Source organism: Nannobrachium achirus (genome assembly GCF_963921795.1).
Source record: "Nannobrachium achirus genome assembly, chromosome: 1".
NCBI lineage: Eukaryota > Metazoa > Chordata > Actinopteri > Myctophiformes > Myctophidae > Nannobrachium > Nannobrachium achirus.
In genome coordinates this window covers 50,797,262-50,818,632 of record NC_137810.1, presented here as the reverse complement: position 1 = coordinate 50,818,632, position 21,371 = coordinate 50,797,262, and the positions used below count along the sequence as shown (strand labels likewise).

Sequence of the window (21,371 nt, the reverse complement as noted above, 5' to 3'; positions counted from 1 at the left end):
TTTGTATTATGAATCCTTGAAATCCTTGATCCATGAAAAGTAATAGCCTTATAATATTTTGAGAAATGGATTTTAGATTTTCATGAGCTGTAGTCTTAAATTAACAAAAGAAAAAAAGGTTCTGAATATTTCACTGCATGCACTGAATCGAGAATATATGAAAGTTAAAAAAGATATAAACGTATATATTTTTCATATATGACCATATAAAAAAATCGAATGTGTATGAGTGACAAGGACGGGGAGTCAGTGAGAGGAGAAAAAGAAAGAAGCCTGACTTTATGCTCCGTCCGCACGGCGGTGTCGCGCGCCGGGGGTAAACAGCCGATCTACAAGCTCACGATGCTTCGCGTCCGCGACGCGTCGTGAGCTTGTAGATTGGCTGTTTTCCAAGCAGAAGAAAGGGGAGGGGAGCTGACGTTAAAGCAACACACAACAAGGAAACGACACCGACTGCAGAGACACAGACAGACCAGACACTATAGCCTTCATTTTATGCTTTTTGAATAATAGCCCTGGCTGGAACGTAATGTGACCAAGTGTTATTTATTTTCAAACCTGTTATATTATTCACAGCTAAAAAAGTGCCTTTTTAAAAAATAAATAAGATAGGAGCACCTTTTTGACGGGAGTTTTTAAAAGGCGATATCCGACGCTTTCGGAGATAATGGGTGAGGATAATGAAACAGCCTTTTAATTATGTGTTTTAGTGAAATTAAAAAAGGACTGAGGAGGGAGGAGGACCCAGGCCTCGTCTTGTTGCGGAGAAAGACAATTCTAATGGGACGTGGAAAAACAAAAGACCCTGTAGACCGCATACTGTTGCTGTGTAACCTATAACCTATGTAATAGCACAGTGGTAATTAATGAAATGGACATTTAGATGATCTATCGGGTCTTTTTGTCCCCGTGCTGTGAGATGACTCAGGTATTGTTTGTTTTCAGCCTACAGCTAGCTATTATGAAAGACGCCGGCTGCCATTACAATAGGCTGACCATTAAAGCCATTATTAGCCTATAGCTACAAATGATCGCACTTGTAACATTACAGCAATCGGGAAATATAGTTATTTATGCCAATTAAGGTAGGCCTATATCATATGAAAGTCAAGTACCTGAACAAAAAATGCAAAAGTTGAACTACACACACACACACACACACACACACACACACACACACACACACACACACACACACACCCTTCAAGAGTTCAAATAAGAACACAATCGCATGATGTTGGTTGTCAGAAATATGATAAACTATCATCTCATATTCTTTATGTTGTATCACGGTGGTTCTCAACCTGTGGGTCTGGACCCCAGGGGGGTCCCCAAGTTATTTTGGGGGGGCCCCCCAGATGATTAACTTAATGTGTAACATTGTTTTCTCACTCAACAGTAAACAAATCAACATACCTTTTAAGTGTATAGAGTGCATCTGCACATTTCAGTGACAATTTAAGGACTTTTTAATACCTCTAAAATGACAAATTAAACGTTGGCAAAATTGTCAAATATTAGAGGCACAAATTGTGAAATTAGAGAAATTGTGAAAATGCTCAGTGAGCATGTAGTTCTATTTTCACAATAGAACTCTTAGTGCTCGTCAGGTTGGGGGGTCCAGTTAAAATATGATTATTTTGGCGGTCTGAAAAGGTTGAGAACCACTGTTGTATCACATCATACTTTGTGTGTGTGTGTGTGTGTGTGTGTGTGTGTGTGTGTGTGTGTGTGTGTGTGTGTGTGTGTGTGTGTGTGTGTGTGTGTGTGCGTACGTGTGTGTGTGTGCGTGCGTGCGTGCGTGCGTGGTCCTCAGACTCTGAGCCACCCAGTTCTCCACAGGCGGTGGAGGATGGAGCAGAGGAGGATGAGGAGGAGCTGAGTGGAGGAGAGGAGGCAGAACTTCGCTCCAGCTCGGGCCGGGGCTCCCTACTGACCAGGAGGGGCATCACGCTGAGAGTGCTGCTCAAAGATGGCCTGGTGGAGCCAGGAGATGGAATACTGTCCATACACTACCTGGTAATGACACATACTGAATACTGTCCATACACTACCTGGTAATGACACATACTGAATACTGTCCATACACTACCTGGTAATGACACATGATGCTATACTGAATACTGTCCATACCCTACCTGGTAATGACACATACATGCCATCAGGGGCGTCGCACCAAACTTTGGGCTCTGGGTACAAGGATTCACTGAGGGCCCCCCATGAATGTTCTTCATAAGGGGAGAGGGGGTTTAACGTGTAATTGCACATTATTTTGTGCTTTAACTGTTGAAAAATAGCAGATCTACAAGCTTGCAGCACGGCACTTGCTATTTTTGAAATATCGAGAAAATTTGTGTCTTTGAATATTTCAAATCCTTCTAAGAAGCAAAATTTGAGTTACAAATCCATAGGCTATATTCAAAGATAGCAGATCTACAGTGCCGCGCTGTGAGCTTGTAGATCTGCTATTTCTCAATAGCTAAAGTATAAAATAATTAAGGCCCCTCCACCTTGGGCCCTAGTAACTCAGTCCCACTTTTCCACCCCTTGTGACGCCCCATGCTATCCTGAATATTGTCCATACACTACCTGGTAATGACCAGTAGCGATTTCAAGGCCGGACGCGACCGGACACCGTGTGGTCAATATATTTCCCACATGCACTCGCACGGACAGCACCGAACGGTGCACGAGTGTGACAACCCCGCGAATCCCCGATAACTACAAGCTAAGTACTTTAATCAGTGGCTACTACTTTGCATAACAGGTTTCTAGTGGTGAATGTGTGAGCATCCTCATCCGCTGTATAAAGCAGGACACAGCACTGAGTGGTGAGCAGCGCATCCCCCCTAGATTCACAAGCCCAAGTCCTCCCTATTCATGTGGATATACTGTAGCCTAGCCTACTTTAACACCTAGGTTTCCAGCGGTGACTGCATGTGCATGTGTCGATGTGTGTGCGTCCTCATACATGGCTCCATTATTGTGGTATTTAGGCTACTGTTTGAGATTCGTTCAAGGCAAACTTTGTTTTTCTACTGCAGAGCTGTATTTTCTAAATGAATTAAATGAAACTAGAAAATAAAATCTTAAGTGACAATGCAAATGTAATTAAGACTAGAAAACATTGTTATTGCTTTCCCACCATTAGATCTGCTGACATCCTTTCTTTCTAAATAGCCTTTAGAGGCACGTGTGCGTGCATGCACGTGACGTCAATAAATGACCGTCCGCCCTGAAAAGAAAATCCCAAAGCAACACTGGTAATGACACATGCCATACTGATGCAGCTTATTTGAACTTTTCAAATAAAGCCCCATAAGCCATAACACTAGCCTGCAAACCAGACAAATCTGCCAGTGCAAAGCAAAAAAGAAAACCAGACATCATGACGGTCATAAGACAAAACGTCATGTCATGCTTCCACCTCAACCTTACCTGGTTTGGAGCGGGGTAGCCAATTTGCCACGGCAGGCTAAACAAACGTTTAGTTTGTAGTCCTTGGAGTGGTTGTATTCCATTCCATGAGCATGCATGATAAGCATGGGAGGAAGTGATCTTTGTCAACTGAACCCGAGGTTTCACCGTTGTCTTCCTCCTCTCTGCCCAATAAGGGGAAGAAGTTTGTGGGAGACCTGCTAAACGACGGGAAGATCCGCTGGGTGGAGACGGGCCAGATCTTCAACTCCCCCAGTGCCTGGGCAACTCACTGTAAACGTCTGGTCAACCCGGCTAAGAAGTCCGGCTGTGGCTGGGCCTCGGTGCGCTACCGGGGACAGAAGCTGGTCCAGTACAAAACCACCTGGCTACAGAAGTACCAGCCCAGCGCAGACATGGTGAGACACCAGGCATTTCTTTATTTCCTTTTTAGGCCCATTTAATAAGTCAATGCCTTATAAACATTATAAAGTCAATGCAAGCTTCCACACCGACCACGAATTTCAAAAAAGTTTTGAGTGTTTCGAATTTAGCGTACGTTCGCAGTCGAACTCCTCTATCTCTCTGTATCAAAGCAAGCTCACTCTATCCTTTTTAAAGAGAGAGGGAGGACTTGGTCGACCTCGGCCTCGTTGCATTGAGGCCGAGGGGAACAGTGTCGTCTCGTGTGTGTGGCTGCTTGCTGGTATTGCCGTCAGTGGTGGGTAAAAGTACTCGTATTTCTTACTGGTAAAAGTATGGTTTATGTGTTTTATTATAATTTATATCTGCAAAAAGACTAACTAATCTTTTAAAATAAATATTTGGGTAAAACAATTCCCAAACAATTCGACCAACAGATAACTTTATTCAATTTGGCAAATTTTATACGCATATTCGCGTCTTTGGTGTGTATGGGAAAAGGTGTAAGGCGAATACTTTGCATTTTTTGGTCGCTTTTTCGCGACGCTTCGCGAGTCCGAATTGACAAAATGTCCTCTAAATCCTTAAAGTTTTCTGAAAAACTTATGTTTCTATAATGTCAAGTGGTTCTCAAACTTTTTCATGTCACAGACCCTTTCTGAGGCCCTCAGGCAGCACAATGGAATTTTAGAGAATAATAGCCAATATAGCTGTGTGAGTTATTCTGTATGGATGAGGATTCAGGAAGCAGACAGCCTCGCTGGCTTTGTTAAAGAGGTGGTGCCATAGTTTTGTACTTTTTCTGTTTTTCATGTGTCTATGAGGTTGAAAGTACTCATTGGACCCCCTGGTGTGGTTTCTATGAGCAATTATGTATTCTCTTGGTATTTGTTTGTTTTCTCTTGAAGGCTGCCACCTTGTGGTCAAAAGTGTCAGTTAAAAAACACAGATACTTTTACATCACAGAATCAACTCCTCCCCTAATTACCATTCACCCAACACTGTGGGGTGTGGCTAACTTAAGCTGGGTCACCACCCACCATGACATCCATGCATACTTAATGAACATACACATAAAAACCCAATTTTAACTCTTTCTGTATACTTTTTTGGAAAAAATCTTCCTCCTAGTATAATCATAATACCTGATAATCATGTTTTAGAGGGGGGGGGAAATCACCACCTCTTTAAATCAATGTGTGCTCATGTGCAGGGAGAGGAAATGAAGACTATAGGAGGAAAAATTAGTTTGCAGGAGAGGCTAGAGGGAGATCTGTAATATTATCATAGAAGAGTATTTTTTGTACACCAAAGATCCTCCTCAAATGTTTTCACCGTTGTGTTTCCCTGTGACACCAGAGCCTGGTGAGTGAAGAGGATGATGATGAGGACGAAGAGGAGGGGAAAGCTGCTGTGCAGGCGGATGAGAAGAATAAGAACGGTAAACCTGGGCTGAACAGTAAAACCCATTCAATTGTATTCTAAATTCTTTGTGCCATTTGATCTGTGGTTCTCAACCTTTATGGCTTCGACCCCCCAAAATAATCTTATTTGAACAGGGGACCCCCACCCTGACAGTCTTGAAATCGTATAGGAATTGAGGCAATACATTTACGTAGTTTGACTCGGTTCCACAGATAAATATTGTGAATCTACAAGCTATTTTCAAAATGTTTGCCTCTTTCTTATATTATTTGACAATTTGGCCAATGTTTGACCAGTTTGTATAGTATACTGTAGTTTGTTGATCTCTTTTAAGTATTATTAAAAAGTCTTAAAGTATTAAAAGTCTTAGTTCACTGACATCTGGGGACCCTCCCAAAATCATGTGTGGACTGGGGACGCCCCCTGTCCCACAGGTTGAGAACCACTGATTTAGATTACATGCAATACATTACATGTATGTATTATTGGCAATGTAAAAATTTCACTAAAAGGTTATAGGAAATGAGCATGCAACTTTGTCTTCACTTGTTCCATTATATTATTATTATTATTATAAGCCTATTATTATTTATTTATTTATTTATTTATGTATTCATCTATCTATTTCTTTTTTCTTTTTTTCCAGCAAAACTAGCAAAGTGTAAAAATAAATGCTATATAGAATGTTTAACATTACAGACCTCATAATGTCAAGGAGAACGGACCGCGAGAGAATCCCTGTCAGATACTGCTCCTTGGGTACCAGGGATGCTGCAAGGTACTGGCTTTTTTCCAGCTTTCGTCCATGTCACTGTATGTGCAGTACATGTAGATGTAGCATACAAGAGAGTACTAGAATATGCTACTAAAGTAGAAGTAGGCTACTCTGGCTTAAAGCAGCACTATGTAACCTTTTCTTATAAGCATAAAATGTAATTGTGTGCAATCCGTATGGTAGAGTATGTTAATACAATATAACTTATACAAGTGGGGTGGTTGTATTTTGTCACCTAGTCAACTAGACATAGGATCTGATCATTTGACACAAGTTTTGGCCTTGAAGGTCAAGATTCAATTTATCCCCAGAGCAAGCAGGTAGGCTCTCTTACCCCCCGGCTCCACCGGGCGCGTCGAGCGTCGCGTCAACGTCAGCGTTGGGAACGCTCCCGTTTTAATCAATGAAGGGATGCTCCACTGGCGACGTCAACGTCCGCGTCGGACGCTCCCTTGACGGCGTCCAAACTCAAAAATCGCCCCGGTTCAATTTTTTGACGGTGTCCACAACGTCCAGTCATGTATAAAATATGAATAAATGCATTGTAGGCCTATATTTAAATGTAGGCTAGTATACGTGCGTTTCTGCTGTTGGCTATCCATTCACAAGGGTGACTAGAAATCCCAAAAATCCTAGCATATCTTTGTATGTAATATACAGCGGTCTACTTTGATAAAATTATGTACAACAGGCTATAACCATGACAAAGTGGTCAGTGGTGCATTGCTGCTCTCTGCTGTGAACATAGTGCGCTCTATACGTTCACATTCATAGTTTTATTCCTGTTTGAACGTGATTTTCATGTTGTTTTGGAAATGGGCTATATTGGCCATAGAATGAATACCTCACAGTCACAGCCGCTGCGCTGCGGTGGAGCCGGTCGGACGCCAATGTGACGGCGTCAATGACGCCGTCAAGACGCAGAGCAACGCGACGCAGCCAGTGGAGCCCTGGGGTTAGCTGCAGTGGTAAAAGCTTCAGCACTTGGGCAGGAAACCGGGTTCAAATCAGCTTTTAATGTTACTCACATAGAATACAAATTACTTGTGTCGGAACTACTCAAGTAAAAGTTGTCAAAAAAATGTAAAATAGAATAAATGATTTTAGAAAGTACTGGGAAAAAGTGCAAGTAGGTGTAAAAGCTACTCAATTAACGTATTAGGCATGTTATGAATTCATCTTAATGAATCGATCTGAACTAGCGTTGAACTGTATCCTCAGAGATCCACACACACTAGTGGAGCTGTCGGCCTTCTCGGCCATCAACAGATTCCAGCCATTCAATGTAGCCGTGTCCAGTAATGTGCTGCTGCTAATGGTAAGAATCAACCACGTCTAAAACATGCAACTCAACTCCAGCGACAGCAGTAACTGACATGCGCCTGTAATTGTAGTTGAGTTTAATGCCTCTGTGTTCTCCTCAGGACTTCCACTGCCACCTGACCACCAGCGAGGTGGTGGGTTATCTGGGAGGACGCTGGGACACCAACACACAACGTGAGTACTCTGTATGAACTGTGAAACCTCAGTTAAGTGTCGGAGGCGGTTTCCTAGTTTGACCCAAATGCAAGGAAGACATACATCTTGTTGTGGAAGACGAGAGTTTATTTACAACATAGGCAACAAGAGCTGACTACAAAACAGGTTAAAGAGACAGCCAAATTGAGGGATAGAGTCAGACAGGTATAAATACACTGGGAAATAACAAGACACAGGCGAACTAAAGGACAATCAACACAGGGATTGGCTGGGGCAAACACAAATGAACAATAATCACAAGGTGGCGAGACAAGACAGGTAACTATATATTATGGAACACTGGAAAGACAACACTGTTACTTCAAAATAAGTTACAAGAAACACACTTCGAAATAAGGCACAGAAATGCACATACTGACAATAACATTACGTACAGGTAAAACCTTAATAGCAGTGTTCTTCTCTTTGTTGTGTCCCTGGTTGTCTTTCAGTGCTGACGGTCTTAAGGGCCTTTCCCTGTCGAACCCGACTAGCTGACAGAGAATCTGCTTCTGCTGTGGAAGAGGAGGTAAGACAAAGGACAATGTGTTTTGTAGTGGCATATCAGCAACACCTATAAATATCATTCTTTATACATAAAACCTTACAGTGAACCACTGCTTTATTTGCTCCCTCCCTATGTGCACTGATATTTAGAGAATCTCCAGACCGTTGCCGATGGTACAATGCTGTTGTTGTGTGATGTTGCAGATCTGTCAGAACCTCTTCATGCGTGGCTTGTCGTTGGTGGGCTGGTACCATAGTCACCCGCGGGGGCCAGCTCTCCCCTCGCTGCAGGACATCGACTCTCAGATGGACCACCAACTGAGGCTGCAGGGCTCAAGCAACGGCTTCCAACCCTGTCTGGGAATCATCTGTGGTCAGTCCCACTCCCTGCTTATTGATCATAAACATTTGATTGATTGATTGTTGATTGATTGATTGATTGATTGATTGATTGAGGAAAGTTTAATAAGAAATCAGACATTCCAGTTGCCAATGTGCCTTTTAGTGTCAAAATTAAGTACTTAAGTATACCAGTCAAAACAAAACATTTGGGGGATATGAAGGCTGGAGTCACAAGGCTTTCAGGGGTTAGTTAAGATCTCTGGTATCTTTATGTCCAGGAGGTAGGCTCAGAGATTGAACTTGGAGTAGTCTCGCGTAGCCAGACAACTATTCCACAATCTCTGAATGCTATATAGAGTCTGGAACTACACCTCCTGATCGGCGAGTAATGGAAGCTGGCATTTCCGTTCAAGAAAATATATTTTAAAATGTTATTTCTGATAAGCAGCAAGCTACATATGCTCAGATGATTTTTATTTATATTAGGATAAATGTGCGCAATGTGAGACGGAAACGGAAGTGAGTAGGAGGCTTCACTTCCGCTTTAACCGGTTACTCATCATTCTTCTTGCGTTATTCCAGACTGTATGACGGGAGCATTTGCAAATCGTGGAGTCAACAGTCAGGCCATGCGAGACTATATTTGGGAGTAACTGAGTTTGTATCCCTATTCTCCTTTTCAGGCCCTTACTACCATGGTAACCAGGGTGTGGCATCTACAATCACACCATTCTGGGTCGTACCGCCACCTGAGGTAAGGACAGAGTAGCGGGATACTACCCTAACATGAAACTCTTAACTATATTTCTCTTGGTTCTCACCCAAAATGTCCCGAGGCCCATCGAGGCCCAGACGATGTTGATTTTAAACAGCACTGTTAATAGGGTAAACTAAAGACTTGTCCTCTTTTGGGGTGGAGTGACTCTCTTTGTGGAGCTGGAGATGGTTTCTGTTTGTCTTCCTTCACACAGCAACGGTCCAATGACTATGGAATCCCAGTAGCGGTGGAGGTCACCTATGTACAAGACAACTTCCTCACCAGTGATGTTCTCAATGAGATGGTACTTAAACATTTAAAAAAATGTACAAAGAACATAAAATATAGTAGATCTACAAGCTCACAAGTGACATATTGACAATGTGAGCTTGTAAATTGGCTGTTTTCGGCATGCAACATCATCATAGCCTGGGATCCAGCCTTATTCGTTATGTTCGTCTTTTTCCACACTTCACTTCTCGGTCTGTCCAGGGTCCATTTGACTCATATTGTAGGAAGTGTCTCCTATTTTACATTGGACAAGACTGGTTGTCCAACCTGACCCCCCCAAAAGACCAATAAGAAACCACAAGTCGGTTTCCCTCGTTTGGGCACCGAGATATAGGATATATTGTAAAGCGGAGTGAAAAACATTAAAAATAAAATTGCATAACGTAGCAAGCACGCTGGATCCCAAGCTAACATCATCATACGACAAAGATTGTCTTTTTTTGGGGAGATTGTGAAAACGCATTTTTCAATATTACAAGTAAAGGAAATACTGCATATTTGTCTCTATTGTATCTGTATCAAGTATTCATTGTTTTCATCAGTGTTCATAATTTCTTTAGTTTGTGGATATAATAAATATTCCAATAAATGCAATTTGAAAATACAATATATGTATCAACAAAACAATTCCTGTCTGCCATTCTTCTACAGATGTTGCTGGTTGACTACTACAGAGCTGCTCCAGATGTTGTCCAATTTAACCAGTATTGGTGCCCTGACACTACCATGATGAGCAAGATCAAGGTTGACTTTAAACATTTTTTGGCTTAGGGCACCCTGGCCTGTAAATAACCTTTTCATCCATGGCACCCTGAGTTACTTTACAGTACCTTAACTTAAAATCTTTCCCCCTAAGATACAGTATGTCACGAGGAAAACTTGAGAGGATATCTGTTTCCATTAGGACAGAGCGAAAATAACTTTTATACTTTGGCATTTAACCACTTAAACCCCAGACTGTACGCAACCATTATCTTTGTTGTGTTTTTTGTTTTGTTATTGATGTGATGATGTAATATCATGACAGGTTAAAAAAAAATAATAATAATAATAATTACAAAAAAAAGTCTCACAATATACAGTGTTGAGCACTACAGTCATACAGAGGACTATTTGAATTATTTGAATATGAAATATCATCCTATTTATCTGTGCTGATGCCAATGAATGTAAATGGACTAGTGACAATAATAGCAATAAAATAAAATGAAATAAAAAATCAGTTGACAGAAAAAAAATCTTTTAACGGGGGGTACAATTCATTTGTACACAGTGAGTCACAGTGACGGCCCCTGTCATTTAACCATGAAGTTGGACCATGTCTCACACACTTCTTGGCTCTCTGTCCACCGCAGGGCTCGCTGAGCGGCCACGCCCCGAAGGACCAGGCCTACTCCCAGATCCTGGAGCACGTCTACAGTCAGCTGTGCAACCCACACTGAGCGCTCCCTCTGCGGCTGCGTGAGTGTGAGGCCACACTGCATCTCAAGAAGTCGCTCCTTCTCATAATGCCTTTCTTCTGCACTTCCCTTTACAGACCCCGACAGGACTGTTTTTTTTAATGAACTCACAGCTGCTTCAGAAATGCCCGGTTACAGTATCTTTAACACTGAGCAATATTTTACTTTGGTACAACCTTTGGTTCAAACTTTAAGATGCTCATTACTGTGACATTGAAGGGCAGTAATCATTCACTCACACAGACGGACATTTTCTAGTGTGTTGATACTGTAGCAACAAATGGAAGCAAGCATGTGGCATTGCAGTTACTTGCCAATAATGGACACTAAATGTTATACTAAAGTAAAATGACCTCAACTATGGAATTCCATTTCTGCCATTGAATACAAAAATAATATAATAATATATAAAGAATTGTGAGGATGTCTTTCTCTAAATCTAAGCAAACAACACATTTTTATTCAGTGGCATGAATGGTGCTCCCATACTCAACGTCATGGAAAGGGTAATATTTTATGGACCAGTCCAGTACTGCCTCTGTGTGTACTGGTCAAGTTCAGATGTGTTTCTGCACACTGGATCTACTACTGTATGTGCCTATATCTGCCACAGTTTGCCATGAAAGGAGCGGATATTGCCGATGATGTACAGTGTGAAATTGAATGTGCAGCATTCGCCTTTATGGACTAAGCTAATACTGTGGGAAACAGTGAAACTAGCTGTTTATAAATTCTGACTGAGAATACTTAAGTCAGCAAAAATATGGTTATAGTTCAAAATACTGTATTCACATACAGTAACAGTTTCCCCCTCTATTATGCCCGAAGGCAAACAGAGGACGTTGAGTTAACTGTGTGGCTGCTGGTGGGTATAACTCGGAATTCACGATATGCACAATATACACTGGTCCTTGTGACAGTTGTTAGTCTCAATTGAAACCACTATTAGTTCAGTAAACTTTCAGAGTATTTCTAGACAATTTGTCAAGTCACTTGATTGGGTAGTGGCAAATTGGAAGAAGTCATATCCTATAGTCTTTGTGCCAAGTAAGTTAACTATAGTTATTTCTTAACTAGATATGGGTGTATGTGCTGTGAACGTGTCCCTGTGCGGTCTCTCTACCGGTAGCGAGACTTTCTCCTTTTTGGTTGTGCCAGTAACCATATTCCTCTTTATCTGTACTGTATTTATCAATTGTGAATTGTGAGGTACACATGTATGAAAATAGATCAATGCCTTAAGCCTGCTGATGACCTTCAAACCATTAAAACAAACACACTGGAACAATTAAAATGTGACCATTTTATTTTGTATTGACTGATTCTTATTTGAAAATAATGAGATTCCCCAACATAGATAGTACAGTTAGCTGCCTACAATACATTGTGGAGGCTGGCTGAGCAAGGAATTATTTGTAATCATGTTCAGATTCATATAAACCTGGAAGTAAAACATAGGTGGATCAAATCATGTATTTTGTACATCCAGACAGAGCAACATCACTTTTGGTAGCCTTTTCAGACCCTGTCAGTGTGTCCGTTAATTAATACCTTTCCTATACACGATTGATTCAATTGGGTCTTCTTATCTAGAGTCAATGGATATGAATTTTTTAGAGATGTTACCGATCAATCGGCAATGGATCGGATAATCGGTGGTTTAGATCAAAAGGTAAATTCACCGATCCGATCGGATCGGTGCATCCGATCAACCAGCCGTTCAGTATGCCCACTTGAGGCCATTTTGGGGTATTGATTTCCACAGTGCTGAAGGAATAATTAGTTACTGCTATGATAATAAATACATAGTAATGCTGGTAAATAACTATAAGGCAAATATATAAATGAATTCATGAGTGAATGAATGAATTAAAGTTAAAACATTAACATTTAGAAAATATAAATAATAACTTGATCGGATCGGTGATTGATCGGTATCGGGTGATCAAACTTTTGTGATCGGTGATCGGTTCCAAAAAACCTGATCGGACCATCCCTAGAAATTTTGTATTTTGTGAACCATGCAAAGGGCACTAAGTCCAAACAAGGCATCTCATAGCACTTCGTCCAATGCTTTTGCAAGGGCCATTCAGTCAGTCATATCAATACTGTTTAATGTTAAGTAATACCTGTTAGTCATTTATTTGATGCTTAACAAAGAGCAAGACTCAGATAGAGGGACCCAATCAGGTAGATGGGTATAAACATTTATTGTAGAGCGAGATATTAATATCAATACCATACAAAATGATGGTAGCCAAAACAGTTACCAGCCAAAATAGTAGGACATACATGCGTGAGATTTTAGTGTTTTTTTCAGGGATGACTGATTTAACCTGCAGTCAGGTGAGAGTCCAATTAACTTGGCCAGGTGTGACTTCTTAAATCAGCCATCACCCACACCACTGACAGTGGCGTGTCCAGACTTTTTAAACACAGGCACACCTATGCACACACGCACGTGTATGTGCGTGCATGTGAGTGACTAGCATTAATTACAATTTTTGTCTCTATGCACTGCTGTACTATCCATCTCTTCCCATCTACGTTAATAACTAACCTTGGAGTGTCTGACTTTGTTTAGATTAAGAGAATAAGGCCTATTTCTACTAGTTGGATATGTGCTTTGTTTGGTAGTTTCATTCCATTCACCTACCACTGCAGATCTATGTACTAGTTATAATAATGTGTACTGTACAATGCAGATGTGTTAAAATAACGTTTCATTCATTCAAATAAATTCCAGATTAAATCTACTCATCACAGTACATAACCCGTAAATCTACACACATGGACATTGACTATATGCACAGCCATGTTAAGCCTGGCTACACTTCAGTACGGAATTGCAGAGTGGGATTCTTCATCCTTTTCTTGTAGTCTTCATCAAACTGTTCACTCTGGGCCACTGTAAAATGGTTCTTCCAGTCACCAACCTTTCCTGGGGAGTCAAACAAGTTTAAGCACCGTGTACAATACAATACAATACAATACAATACATACAGTAAGAACTGTTCTATACCGTGAACTGTAGCAGGGGGTAGAATTAGTTTTCTCTCCCTCCGTGTCAATTCTTTACTTTGATCTTTTTTTGCATTTCCTCTGCATATTCTCCTCAATTAATTGAATCGAGGAACGTAAGACACACAGAGGTCCAGGTCATCTTCCCCAGATCCCTTCCCCACTGAACAGGCCAGCCAGCAGAGATCACCATTGCATTGACAAGGACATGATCCGGCACACATGAAGTCTGCCAATTGTGGGAGGAATTAGGAACTAGGAATTTGACCTGATTCCCTGCGGCAAGAGTTTTACCTTTATGGACACACCGATTCTTTACTTTCATAGATCAATAAAAATCGTTCTCTGTACCTTTCCTCATGAAGGAAGAGATGCTGAAATCCAAAAATTTGACATCCGATTGGTTGGTCATTTTGTCTTTCTTCATGTTGCCAAATTGCACTTGTGCGCCGATGCTCTCCTTCTCCTCAGCTGAAGGAGACAAACCAAGAAAGGAACACAGTCGCTCTATCTCTCGTCCAGTATCCTAGAAACACAAGCACCAGTCACACAACATCTCCAACATGTACTGTAATGCAGTGGTTCCCAAACCTTTCAGGACGAGACCCAAAAGAGAGATTAGACTTTAATGTAGGAAATGGGATTTGTACTCGAGTCGTACATAAAAAGTGGTCCGTGACCCACAAATGGGTCCCGACCCACTATTTGGGAAACTGAAGTGCTGTAATGTATACTCCCTCCCTCTCTCTCTCACACACAAACACACACACACACACACACACACACACACACACACACACAGACACAGACACACACACACACACACACACACACACACACACACACACACACACACACACACACACACATACACACATACAGTACATCCAACACACATCCATCCACCTCGATCAGGTCTTCATAGAACATGTAGAGCAGTTTAGAATGAGTCTGTTTCTTCTCCCACCAGCCAGTCACATGATCATGCCATGGTCCAAACAACACTGAAACCACAGAAAGAGCAAAACGTCAGAGGACATTCTAATCTACGCTGTGAAACGTAAGGAAAACAGGCTCATTTAAACACTTTAGCCAGAGGGACTCACCCTTTCCCTCCATGAATCTTTGTTGGTAGTTGCTCCAGTCTCCAGGCACTGGGTTGGCCGTGTTCATGCGATCAAAATGGAAATTGGATACTGCATTGTCCTTAGCGTTGCGGGCCACATAGACAACCTGCAGAATGGGAGAGTTCTCACCGTAGTGTCTGCTTAAGTGAAGAAAACATCAGTGTGGGGAACCAAGCAAACTAGGTGTATTATTTGTTGTGATCATTTAATCGTCGGTTTATAGTACTAAACTGTTGCTTCATTTCTGTAGCTCTTAACACATCAACATCACATTTAGGTCATGATTTAAAAGTTGCATTTCACTCTACCCTGCAGTTTTGCTCCCAGAAAGACTTGGGCACAAACTGGACTGGAAGATGAGTTTTCACAAGACGAGGAGTGGTGGGCAGTCTATCGACCATCTGTACTCCTTCAAACAAAGGTGGTGATGTGTAGTGAAAGCAACAAATGCAGACAAGGCACAGTGCCAAATTCATACCGTACAAAGCAGCAACATGTTTTGTTATTGTTAATAAATAAAACTGAATTAATATATTAGTGAGGATCCAACCTGTAATATGAGGGACACTAAACTCCAAGATAGGAACTCTCCGAGCGATAGGGAGGGGTGTCTGACGTTCTGGAGAGGTCACATCAAAATACAGAAGGTCAAGGATGTTGGCGACCCATGTAGTGCCTGTAGTGAAAGGTGTACAATCGTGGTCATACAGTATATGGTCTTTTCTTTTTCTTCAAACATATTTTTTATGGTGGGGCTCAGGCCAAGCCATCTGAGAGAGGATCTGACTCCTATTAACAAGAATTGACAAAAGTCGTTATATATCAGGTGGTTATATATCAGGTCGTACTTGTCGTGTTCTTTGGAAAGTGACACGAATTACCGAATTTGGCTATGGGACCAGTCAGTGAGAATTAAGTAACGCGAAATGACTATGTGGTGACCAGATATTAGTCACTCTTTGGCTATGGGGCCACGCCCATTATATTATAGCCATTATGGCTTGGGGCCAGGTGGGTCACCAATGGTCATCGAAATGACGAAATGATAACTAGGATTCAGACGATGTATAGAGTCTGTATGTATAGTCTGTACGACCTGATAAAAATTATGATACAGGTATGTGCGTGGAGGTACTTCCTTTAATTACTGGCAGCTGTAGGCTAATTGCAAGACAGTCAAACACACAGACAGACCCATTTGTAAGACATTTTACAGAGCCACACCATAGACACTATTTTAAGTAAACCTAATAAGTCTAAACACACCTGATTTGGGAAAAGTAGCCAGTAGAATATCATCTGTTCTTGCTTTAAAGTTCTGTACACTGTCCCAGTTATCAGTGAACATATTGGTCATGTAGACACCGTGGAAATCAAAGAGTTTGGGTCGAACAGGGACCTCCATCTGTGAAATCGAGACACTACTTTCAGTTAAATATAATGTCACATTGCTAATAAATAAATACATTTTTTACATTATAGCAAAGTTACGGATTTAATTGCCTTCACTGTGTGAATATTACACATTTAAACACTGAAATGAAAAAGTAGGTATAGGCCTATAATGTACACCATTGGTGATGAGTTATTATCCAAATTTCTTCCATACTAAGAAAAAATATGTTGGTTACCTGGATAGAGTTACACCAGCCGTTAATGTAAAATTCACAAGGCGTTTATGATCTGTTATTTCTTAACTAGCTGCAAAATACATTTGCACCATCTGTTCTTAAGTCAATATACTGTAGTCACATAACAGGGCTAATAACAAATAAGCCCTAGGTTATTATTATTATTATTATTATTATTATAAGAATGCCAACAAGTTGATTTAAAGTTTAAAGGGATATTCCACTTTCAACAGGGAGCAGTGGAAGGGCCTCTCTCCACATACCGGTACACACCCATTGTAACTTCAAACGTCATTTTAACCATGATAGATTAATTAAAAACACCCATTATTTTTTTCTGGTGACTCATATTACCATCCTAATTCGTGAGCAGGCCGTGTTTTTTCGATACCTTTGTTTTTAATGAATCTATCATGGTTAAAATGAAGTTTGAAGTTACAATGGGTGTATGTGGGGAGAGGCCCTGGGCCTGGTAACATTTACACCAAATATCTAAATATTCAATCAAGCTAAATTAAAAACTGTTCAGGGTATTCATAAAAGCCTGATTAGACGATAAAATTACCAAAAAAAAAAAATTGAAAGTGAAATATCCCTTTAAATCAACTGGTTTAAATTTTAAACCAATACAGAAATGCATAGAATTTTGGAATACAATCGTTCAATAATGAAATAATGGTCTCAAACTCACGAGCCTTCAGATTAGGAGACCAAGATTACAAGTTCGATGGCACAGCGTTGGATAGCATTTGCAGTGAGGCCAAGCCAACCATGGGTTTAGTCAGTTCACAATGAGATGCAGGGTGGTCCCATGCAGAAGCGGTGATGGGTCCAGGAGCTTTAACATTAAAGATCAAACGTAAAAATGATTCTCTCAGCTTCAGCACCAAGAATGGCAAAAAGGCTCGCGTTCTAAATCCAGCTTTTGATTCGGCCTGATTGAGAGGCTTAACTGGTAAGATGATGGCTTGCACTCTTGCTAGATAAAACTCAATGCAAGTAGCTTGGTAAAGAGCAGGAGAAACACTCTTAAAAAGAGACTGAACCTTTCCTAAATAAACAAAAGCTTAAGTATCGTTGTGCAAGGTTGCAGAGTTGAAATGTTAAAAACGGTTAGGTTTAAAATCTTGAAGTCTTACCTATATCTTTAGTGGTGCACTGCAGGCCCTCCCTTGGGGAGGAGTCTTGAATCAGAGTCTTAAACATTATTTCTACCTCTTCAGCAATTCAAAAGTTAGTGCTAACGCAGAGTTGCACAAAAAGATACTAGACACTATATTGAGTCAAAGTTCCATTTTAGCTAATTCTTTAATCTGGCTTCAACCAGTGTCGGGCAGACTGGCAGATCAGCTCTTCGCACACTCTTCTTCTCAGGGGATTCAAACAAACATGTCTTATCAGCATTCCACAAACATGAGCTCTTTATTTTAGGAGAATGGTTGATTGCACTTCAACCAGAAGAATCTTGGAATCATTGGTGACCAGTCTATTGTATTGATGGGTTTTACTGGTGTATGCTGGTAATGGTGTCTTATTTTTATTTTTTGTATTTTGTATTTTTTGCACAACCTTGCCTGGAGAGGATGCATGATCACAAAGTGCATTATAAAGAAAAAAGTTATATAAGTAAGTGTTATGACTGACCTTTATCTGCTTGAGCTTGACCCAGTAAGTACTGTCGTGTTGTGTTGAATCCCTCTCATCTGCATAAGCACATACCGATACACTTCATACCATGACCTTCAACCACCTTATGAGATAGACCAGGGGGCTTTAACGGATTTTGAACCCGTACCCTGAATCAACTTGGGGACCGCTGCTGTGTTGGGTGGTAGGTCACAAGGTCATTTGGTAGACTGACGTCTGTGCAAAATTATGTTTTTGCGACCGAAGGTCGCATTATTGCGACTGAAGGTCGCATTATACCCTGAAAAACCTCGTAGCTTGTCTGACTGTCTGTACAGGAAGTGATGTCAGTGATGTGATGTCAGTGAGTCACAGTGATGTGGTACAGAATCACTCATATATGGGCATAAAAAGGATCTCACGTGACATCACTTCCTGTACTGACAGTCAGACAAGCTACGAGATTTCTCAGGGTATAAAAGTCCATATATGGTCATTCCCAGAAAAAGAAAAAACCTTTTATGTCCATACATGGATATTTCTGTCATAAATTCCAGGTAAAAAATTAGAATGTTAGGGTACCATATATGGAGATCCACAGGCATCAAACCAAGGCCCTGCTTGGCATTACTAATTAACATAGACTACGTTTTTTTTATGCCCATCTCCATGTATAACATAATTGTATGTATAAGGATACATATTATTAATAAAGGATAAAATAAAATAAAAAGTCCATATATGGTCATTCCCAGGAAAAGAAAAAAACCTTTTATGCCCATACATGGAGATTTCTGATGTCATAAATCCCAGGCCCAACATTTTTTTAATCATTTAAAAAAAAATGTTATAATTAGTTTTCCTGTTATTTTTTCACATTAACATCACCATTAAATCCTATTGTTTAGTATTACATTGCCATTGGCCACGATATTTGCATATAAATACCTACCACAGAGGCTGACATTCACACCTCCCAGAGAAGTTGAAATTCCAGCGTCTGGACGAACAACATCTCACTTTTTAACTGAAGCTATTCCTCACTAAAACATAAGTAAAATGCCTGTAATATTTTTTATCGTGATCATTAGAATGTCTAGAACATGTACATGTTATTATTGTGAAAAATATCCCCAAAATGCAAATTAGAGCATGATTTATGATTTATGTCTATAAAATCTTACAAAAAAAATACATTTTCCTGTGATTAGGACTCCTACAACACCATCTGATTTTTTTATTTATTTTTTGGCCGGTAGAAATTAATTCGGGTCTTGCAGGGATAAGAAACACAGGATAAGATGTTGATTTCCTTTTGCAGGCACACACACACACACACACACACACACACACACACACACACACACACACACACACACACACACATACAGGTTTCCCCTGGTTTGTGAGGACAGTCTGAGGTTTGGTGGTTTGTAAGGACACCACTTTCCCGTGGTTGTATAGCCAAGTGGATGGTATCAAAAAAATCAATTCAGTCCACAGAACACAAATCTGGCTTCAGATTCTAGATACACCCAACAGAACTGAAAATACAAAATCCTACATTATGAGGACACTTTTAATGAGATCCATAAGCTCCGCCCATGTATTATGAGGACTAATGCGGGTTTGTAAGGACAGTACACACACAATAACTACACATGTATTATGAGGACTAATGGGGTTTGTAAGGACATTACACACAAAAATGTAAGGACAGTACACACAAAATAACTACAAACACTATAGGGAAGGTGTTGATGTTTTTATAAAGATACCAGATCCAGAGTAATTCAGCAAATGTCTAGTTATCAATTGCTTTTTACTTTATATTTATTTGGGTTGTCCACGTCAGGGCTTCTCAACCTTTCTTATACCATGGACTGGCTGCCAGTTTGAATATGTCTGACCATAAAGGACATATATGCCAGTTCTTGAATATTTCTGGCCATAAAGGACATATATTATACAACATATGTTTATCATATACAGTCTGTGACATATTAGAAGTTGGCCACCTCCATATATGTCTACATATAGCCTATATCCATATGAGACATTATGTAAAATTACGACATACATGAGCCATATGTCACATAAGGTATCTATTGGCATATATGTTAATATATTCCCGTAAGTCTTCTTGTGGACCGGTGATTGGGAACCTCTGGTCTCCATTACCTCAATCTTACTTATACTAACCACTTTAGGAATGGATGCTTCAATTCAACCCTCACAACAATACTTGCTTCATGTATGTCAGCATGTCTATGGTTAGGCCTATGGGGCTGTTAAGTATGACATCATTTTGTAGGCAGAGGAGAATTTCTGCCCCCAGTTTCCATGAATCTTTTGACTATTTTTACTATTTACAAATTTTTCTTCTCTTTGTTGTTGAAAGGAAAGTGTTAGAATTATACTTTAGTCGTTATTTTTGTCTCGGATCTGTTGAAATAGCGAGGGACAGAAAATACTCTGGGGGCAGATTTCTCCTCTGCCTACAAAATGATGTCACGGCTTAAAAGCCCCATACTGTATCTGTCCCAGATAACAGTAAATTACATTACATGGTAGCCACCGCCATCATTAAGGACCCCCACCATCCGACTCACAACCACAAGGACCCTCATCTCACCCCTCACAGTTCTCCTGCCATCAGGGAACTTTGGCTGTAGAATCAATAGGATGAGAGACTACTTCCTTCCACAAGCTATGAGGACAGTCGACGCATTAACCCTCCATCCCCACATTCACTTCCCAACGCTCCCCTGTCAATAAACTCAAATCTGCTACAAATTAACTGTTGTATGACTGGTTGCAAATATGACAGCTTTGTTTTACATGGTGCCATATTTTGTTAGTTTTCTGGTTTTCATGTGTCTATGAGGTTGATAGTACTTCACCAGACCCCCTGGTGTGGTTGTTATGAGCAAATATGTATTCCCTTTGGGTTAGGGTTTCTTCCTGGAGGCTGCCACCATGGGGGTCAAAAGTGCCAATCCAAAATAAATAAACTGACGCAATATAATCGCACCCACCCACGCACCTCCC

The 21,371-nt window shown here is 40.6% G+C and overlaps 2 protein-coding genes across 2 annotated transcripts; one reads left to right on the top strand and one right to left on the bottom strand.

The window, feature by feature from the left end:
• The first annotated feature begins 520 nt into the window (after window positions 1-520).
• Window positions 521-12,222, top strand: mpnd (MPN domain containing). Its single transcript, XM_080728751.1, has 13 exons — window positions 521-671; window positions 1,817-2,019; window positions 3,615-3,836; window positions 5,200-5,281; window positions 5,965-6,043; window positions 7,262-7,358; window positions 7,465-7,537; window positions 8,011-8,087; window positions 8,270-8,438; window positions 9,091-9,161; window positions 9,379-9,468; window positions 10,107-10,199; window positions 10,811-12,222. Exons 1-13 carry the CDS (start codon window positions 668-670, stop codon window positions 10,895-10,897), a joined length of 1,347 nt encoding a protein of 448 aa, XP_080584877.1. The 5' UTR covers window positions 521-667; the 3' UTR covers window positions 10,898-12,222.
• A 1,521-nt stretch (window positions 12,223-13,743) lies between these two features.
• LOC308288127 (cytosolic sulfotransferase 3-like) lies at window positions 13,744-16,468 on the bottom strand (the record flags this gene model as incomplete). Its single annotated transcript, XM_080729472.1, has 7 exons — window positions 13,744-13,856; window positions 14,288-14,462; window positions 14,843-14,940; window positions 15,043-15,169; window positions 15,372-15,472; window positions 15,614-15,739; window positions 16,330-16,468. 7 exons carry the CDS (start codon window positions 16,466-16,468, stop codon window positions 13,744-13,746), a joined length of 879 nt encoding a protein of 292 aa, XP_080585598.1.
• Window positions 16,469-21,371: the final 4,903 nt, after the last annotated feature.

What these genes read in the sequence shown, in the direction of transcription:
- mpnd (XM_080728751.1), top strand. An exon ending in CTGGGACACCAACACACAAC is followed by an intron (nt 7,538 to 8,010) that starts GTGAGTACTCTG and finishes GTTGTCTTTCAG; the next exon opens with TGCTGACGGTCTTAAGGGCC. An exon ending in GTGATGTTCTCAATGAGATG is followed by an intron (nt 9,469 to 10,106) that starts GTACTTAAACAT and finishes ATTCTTCTACAG; the next exon opens with ATGTTGCTGGTTGACTACTA.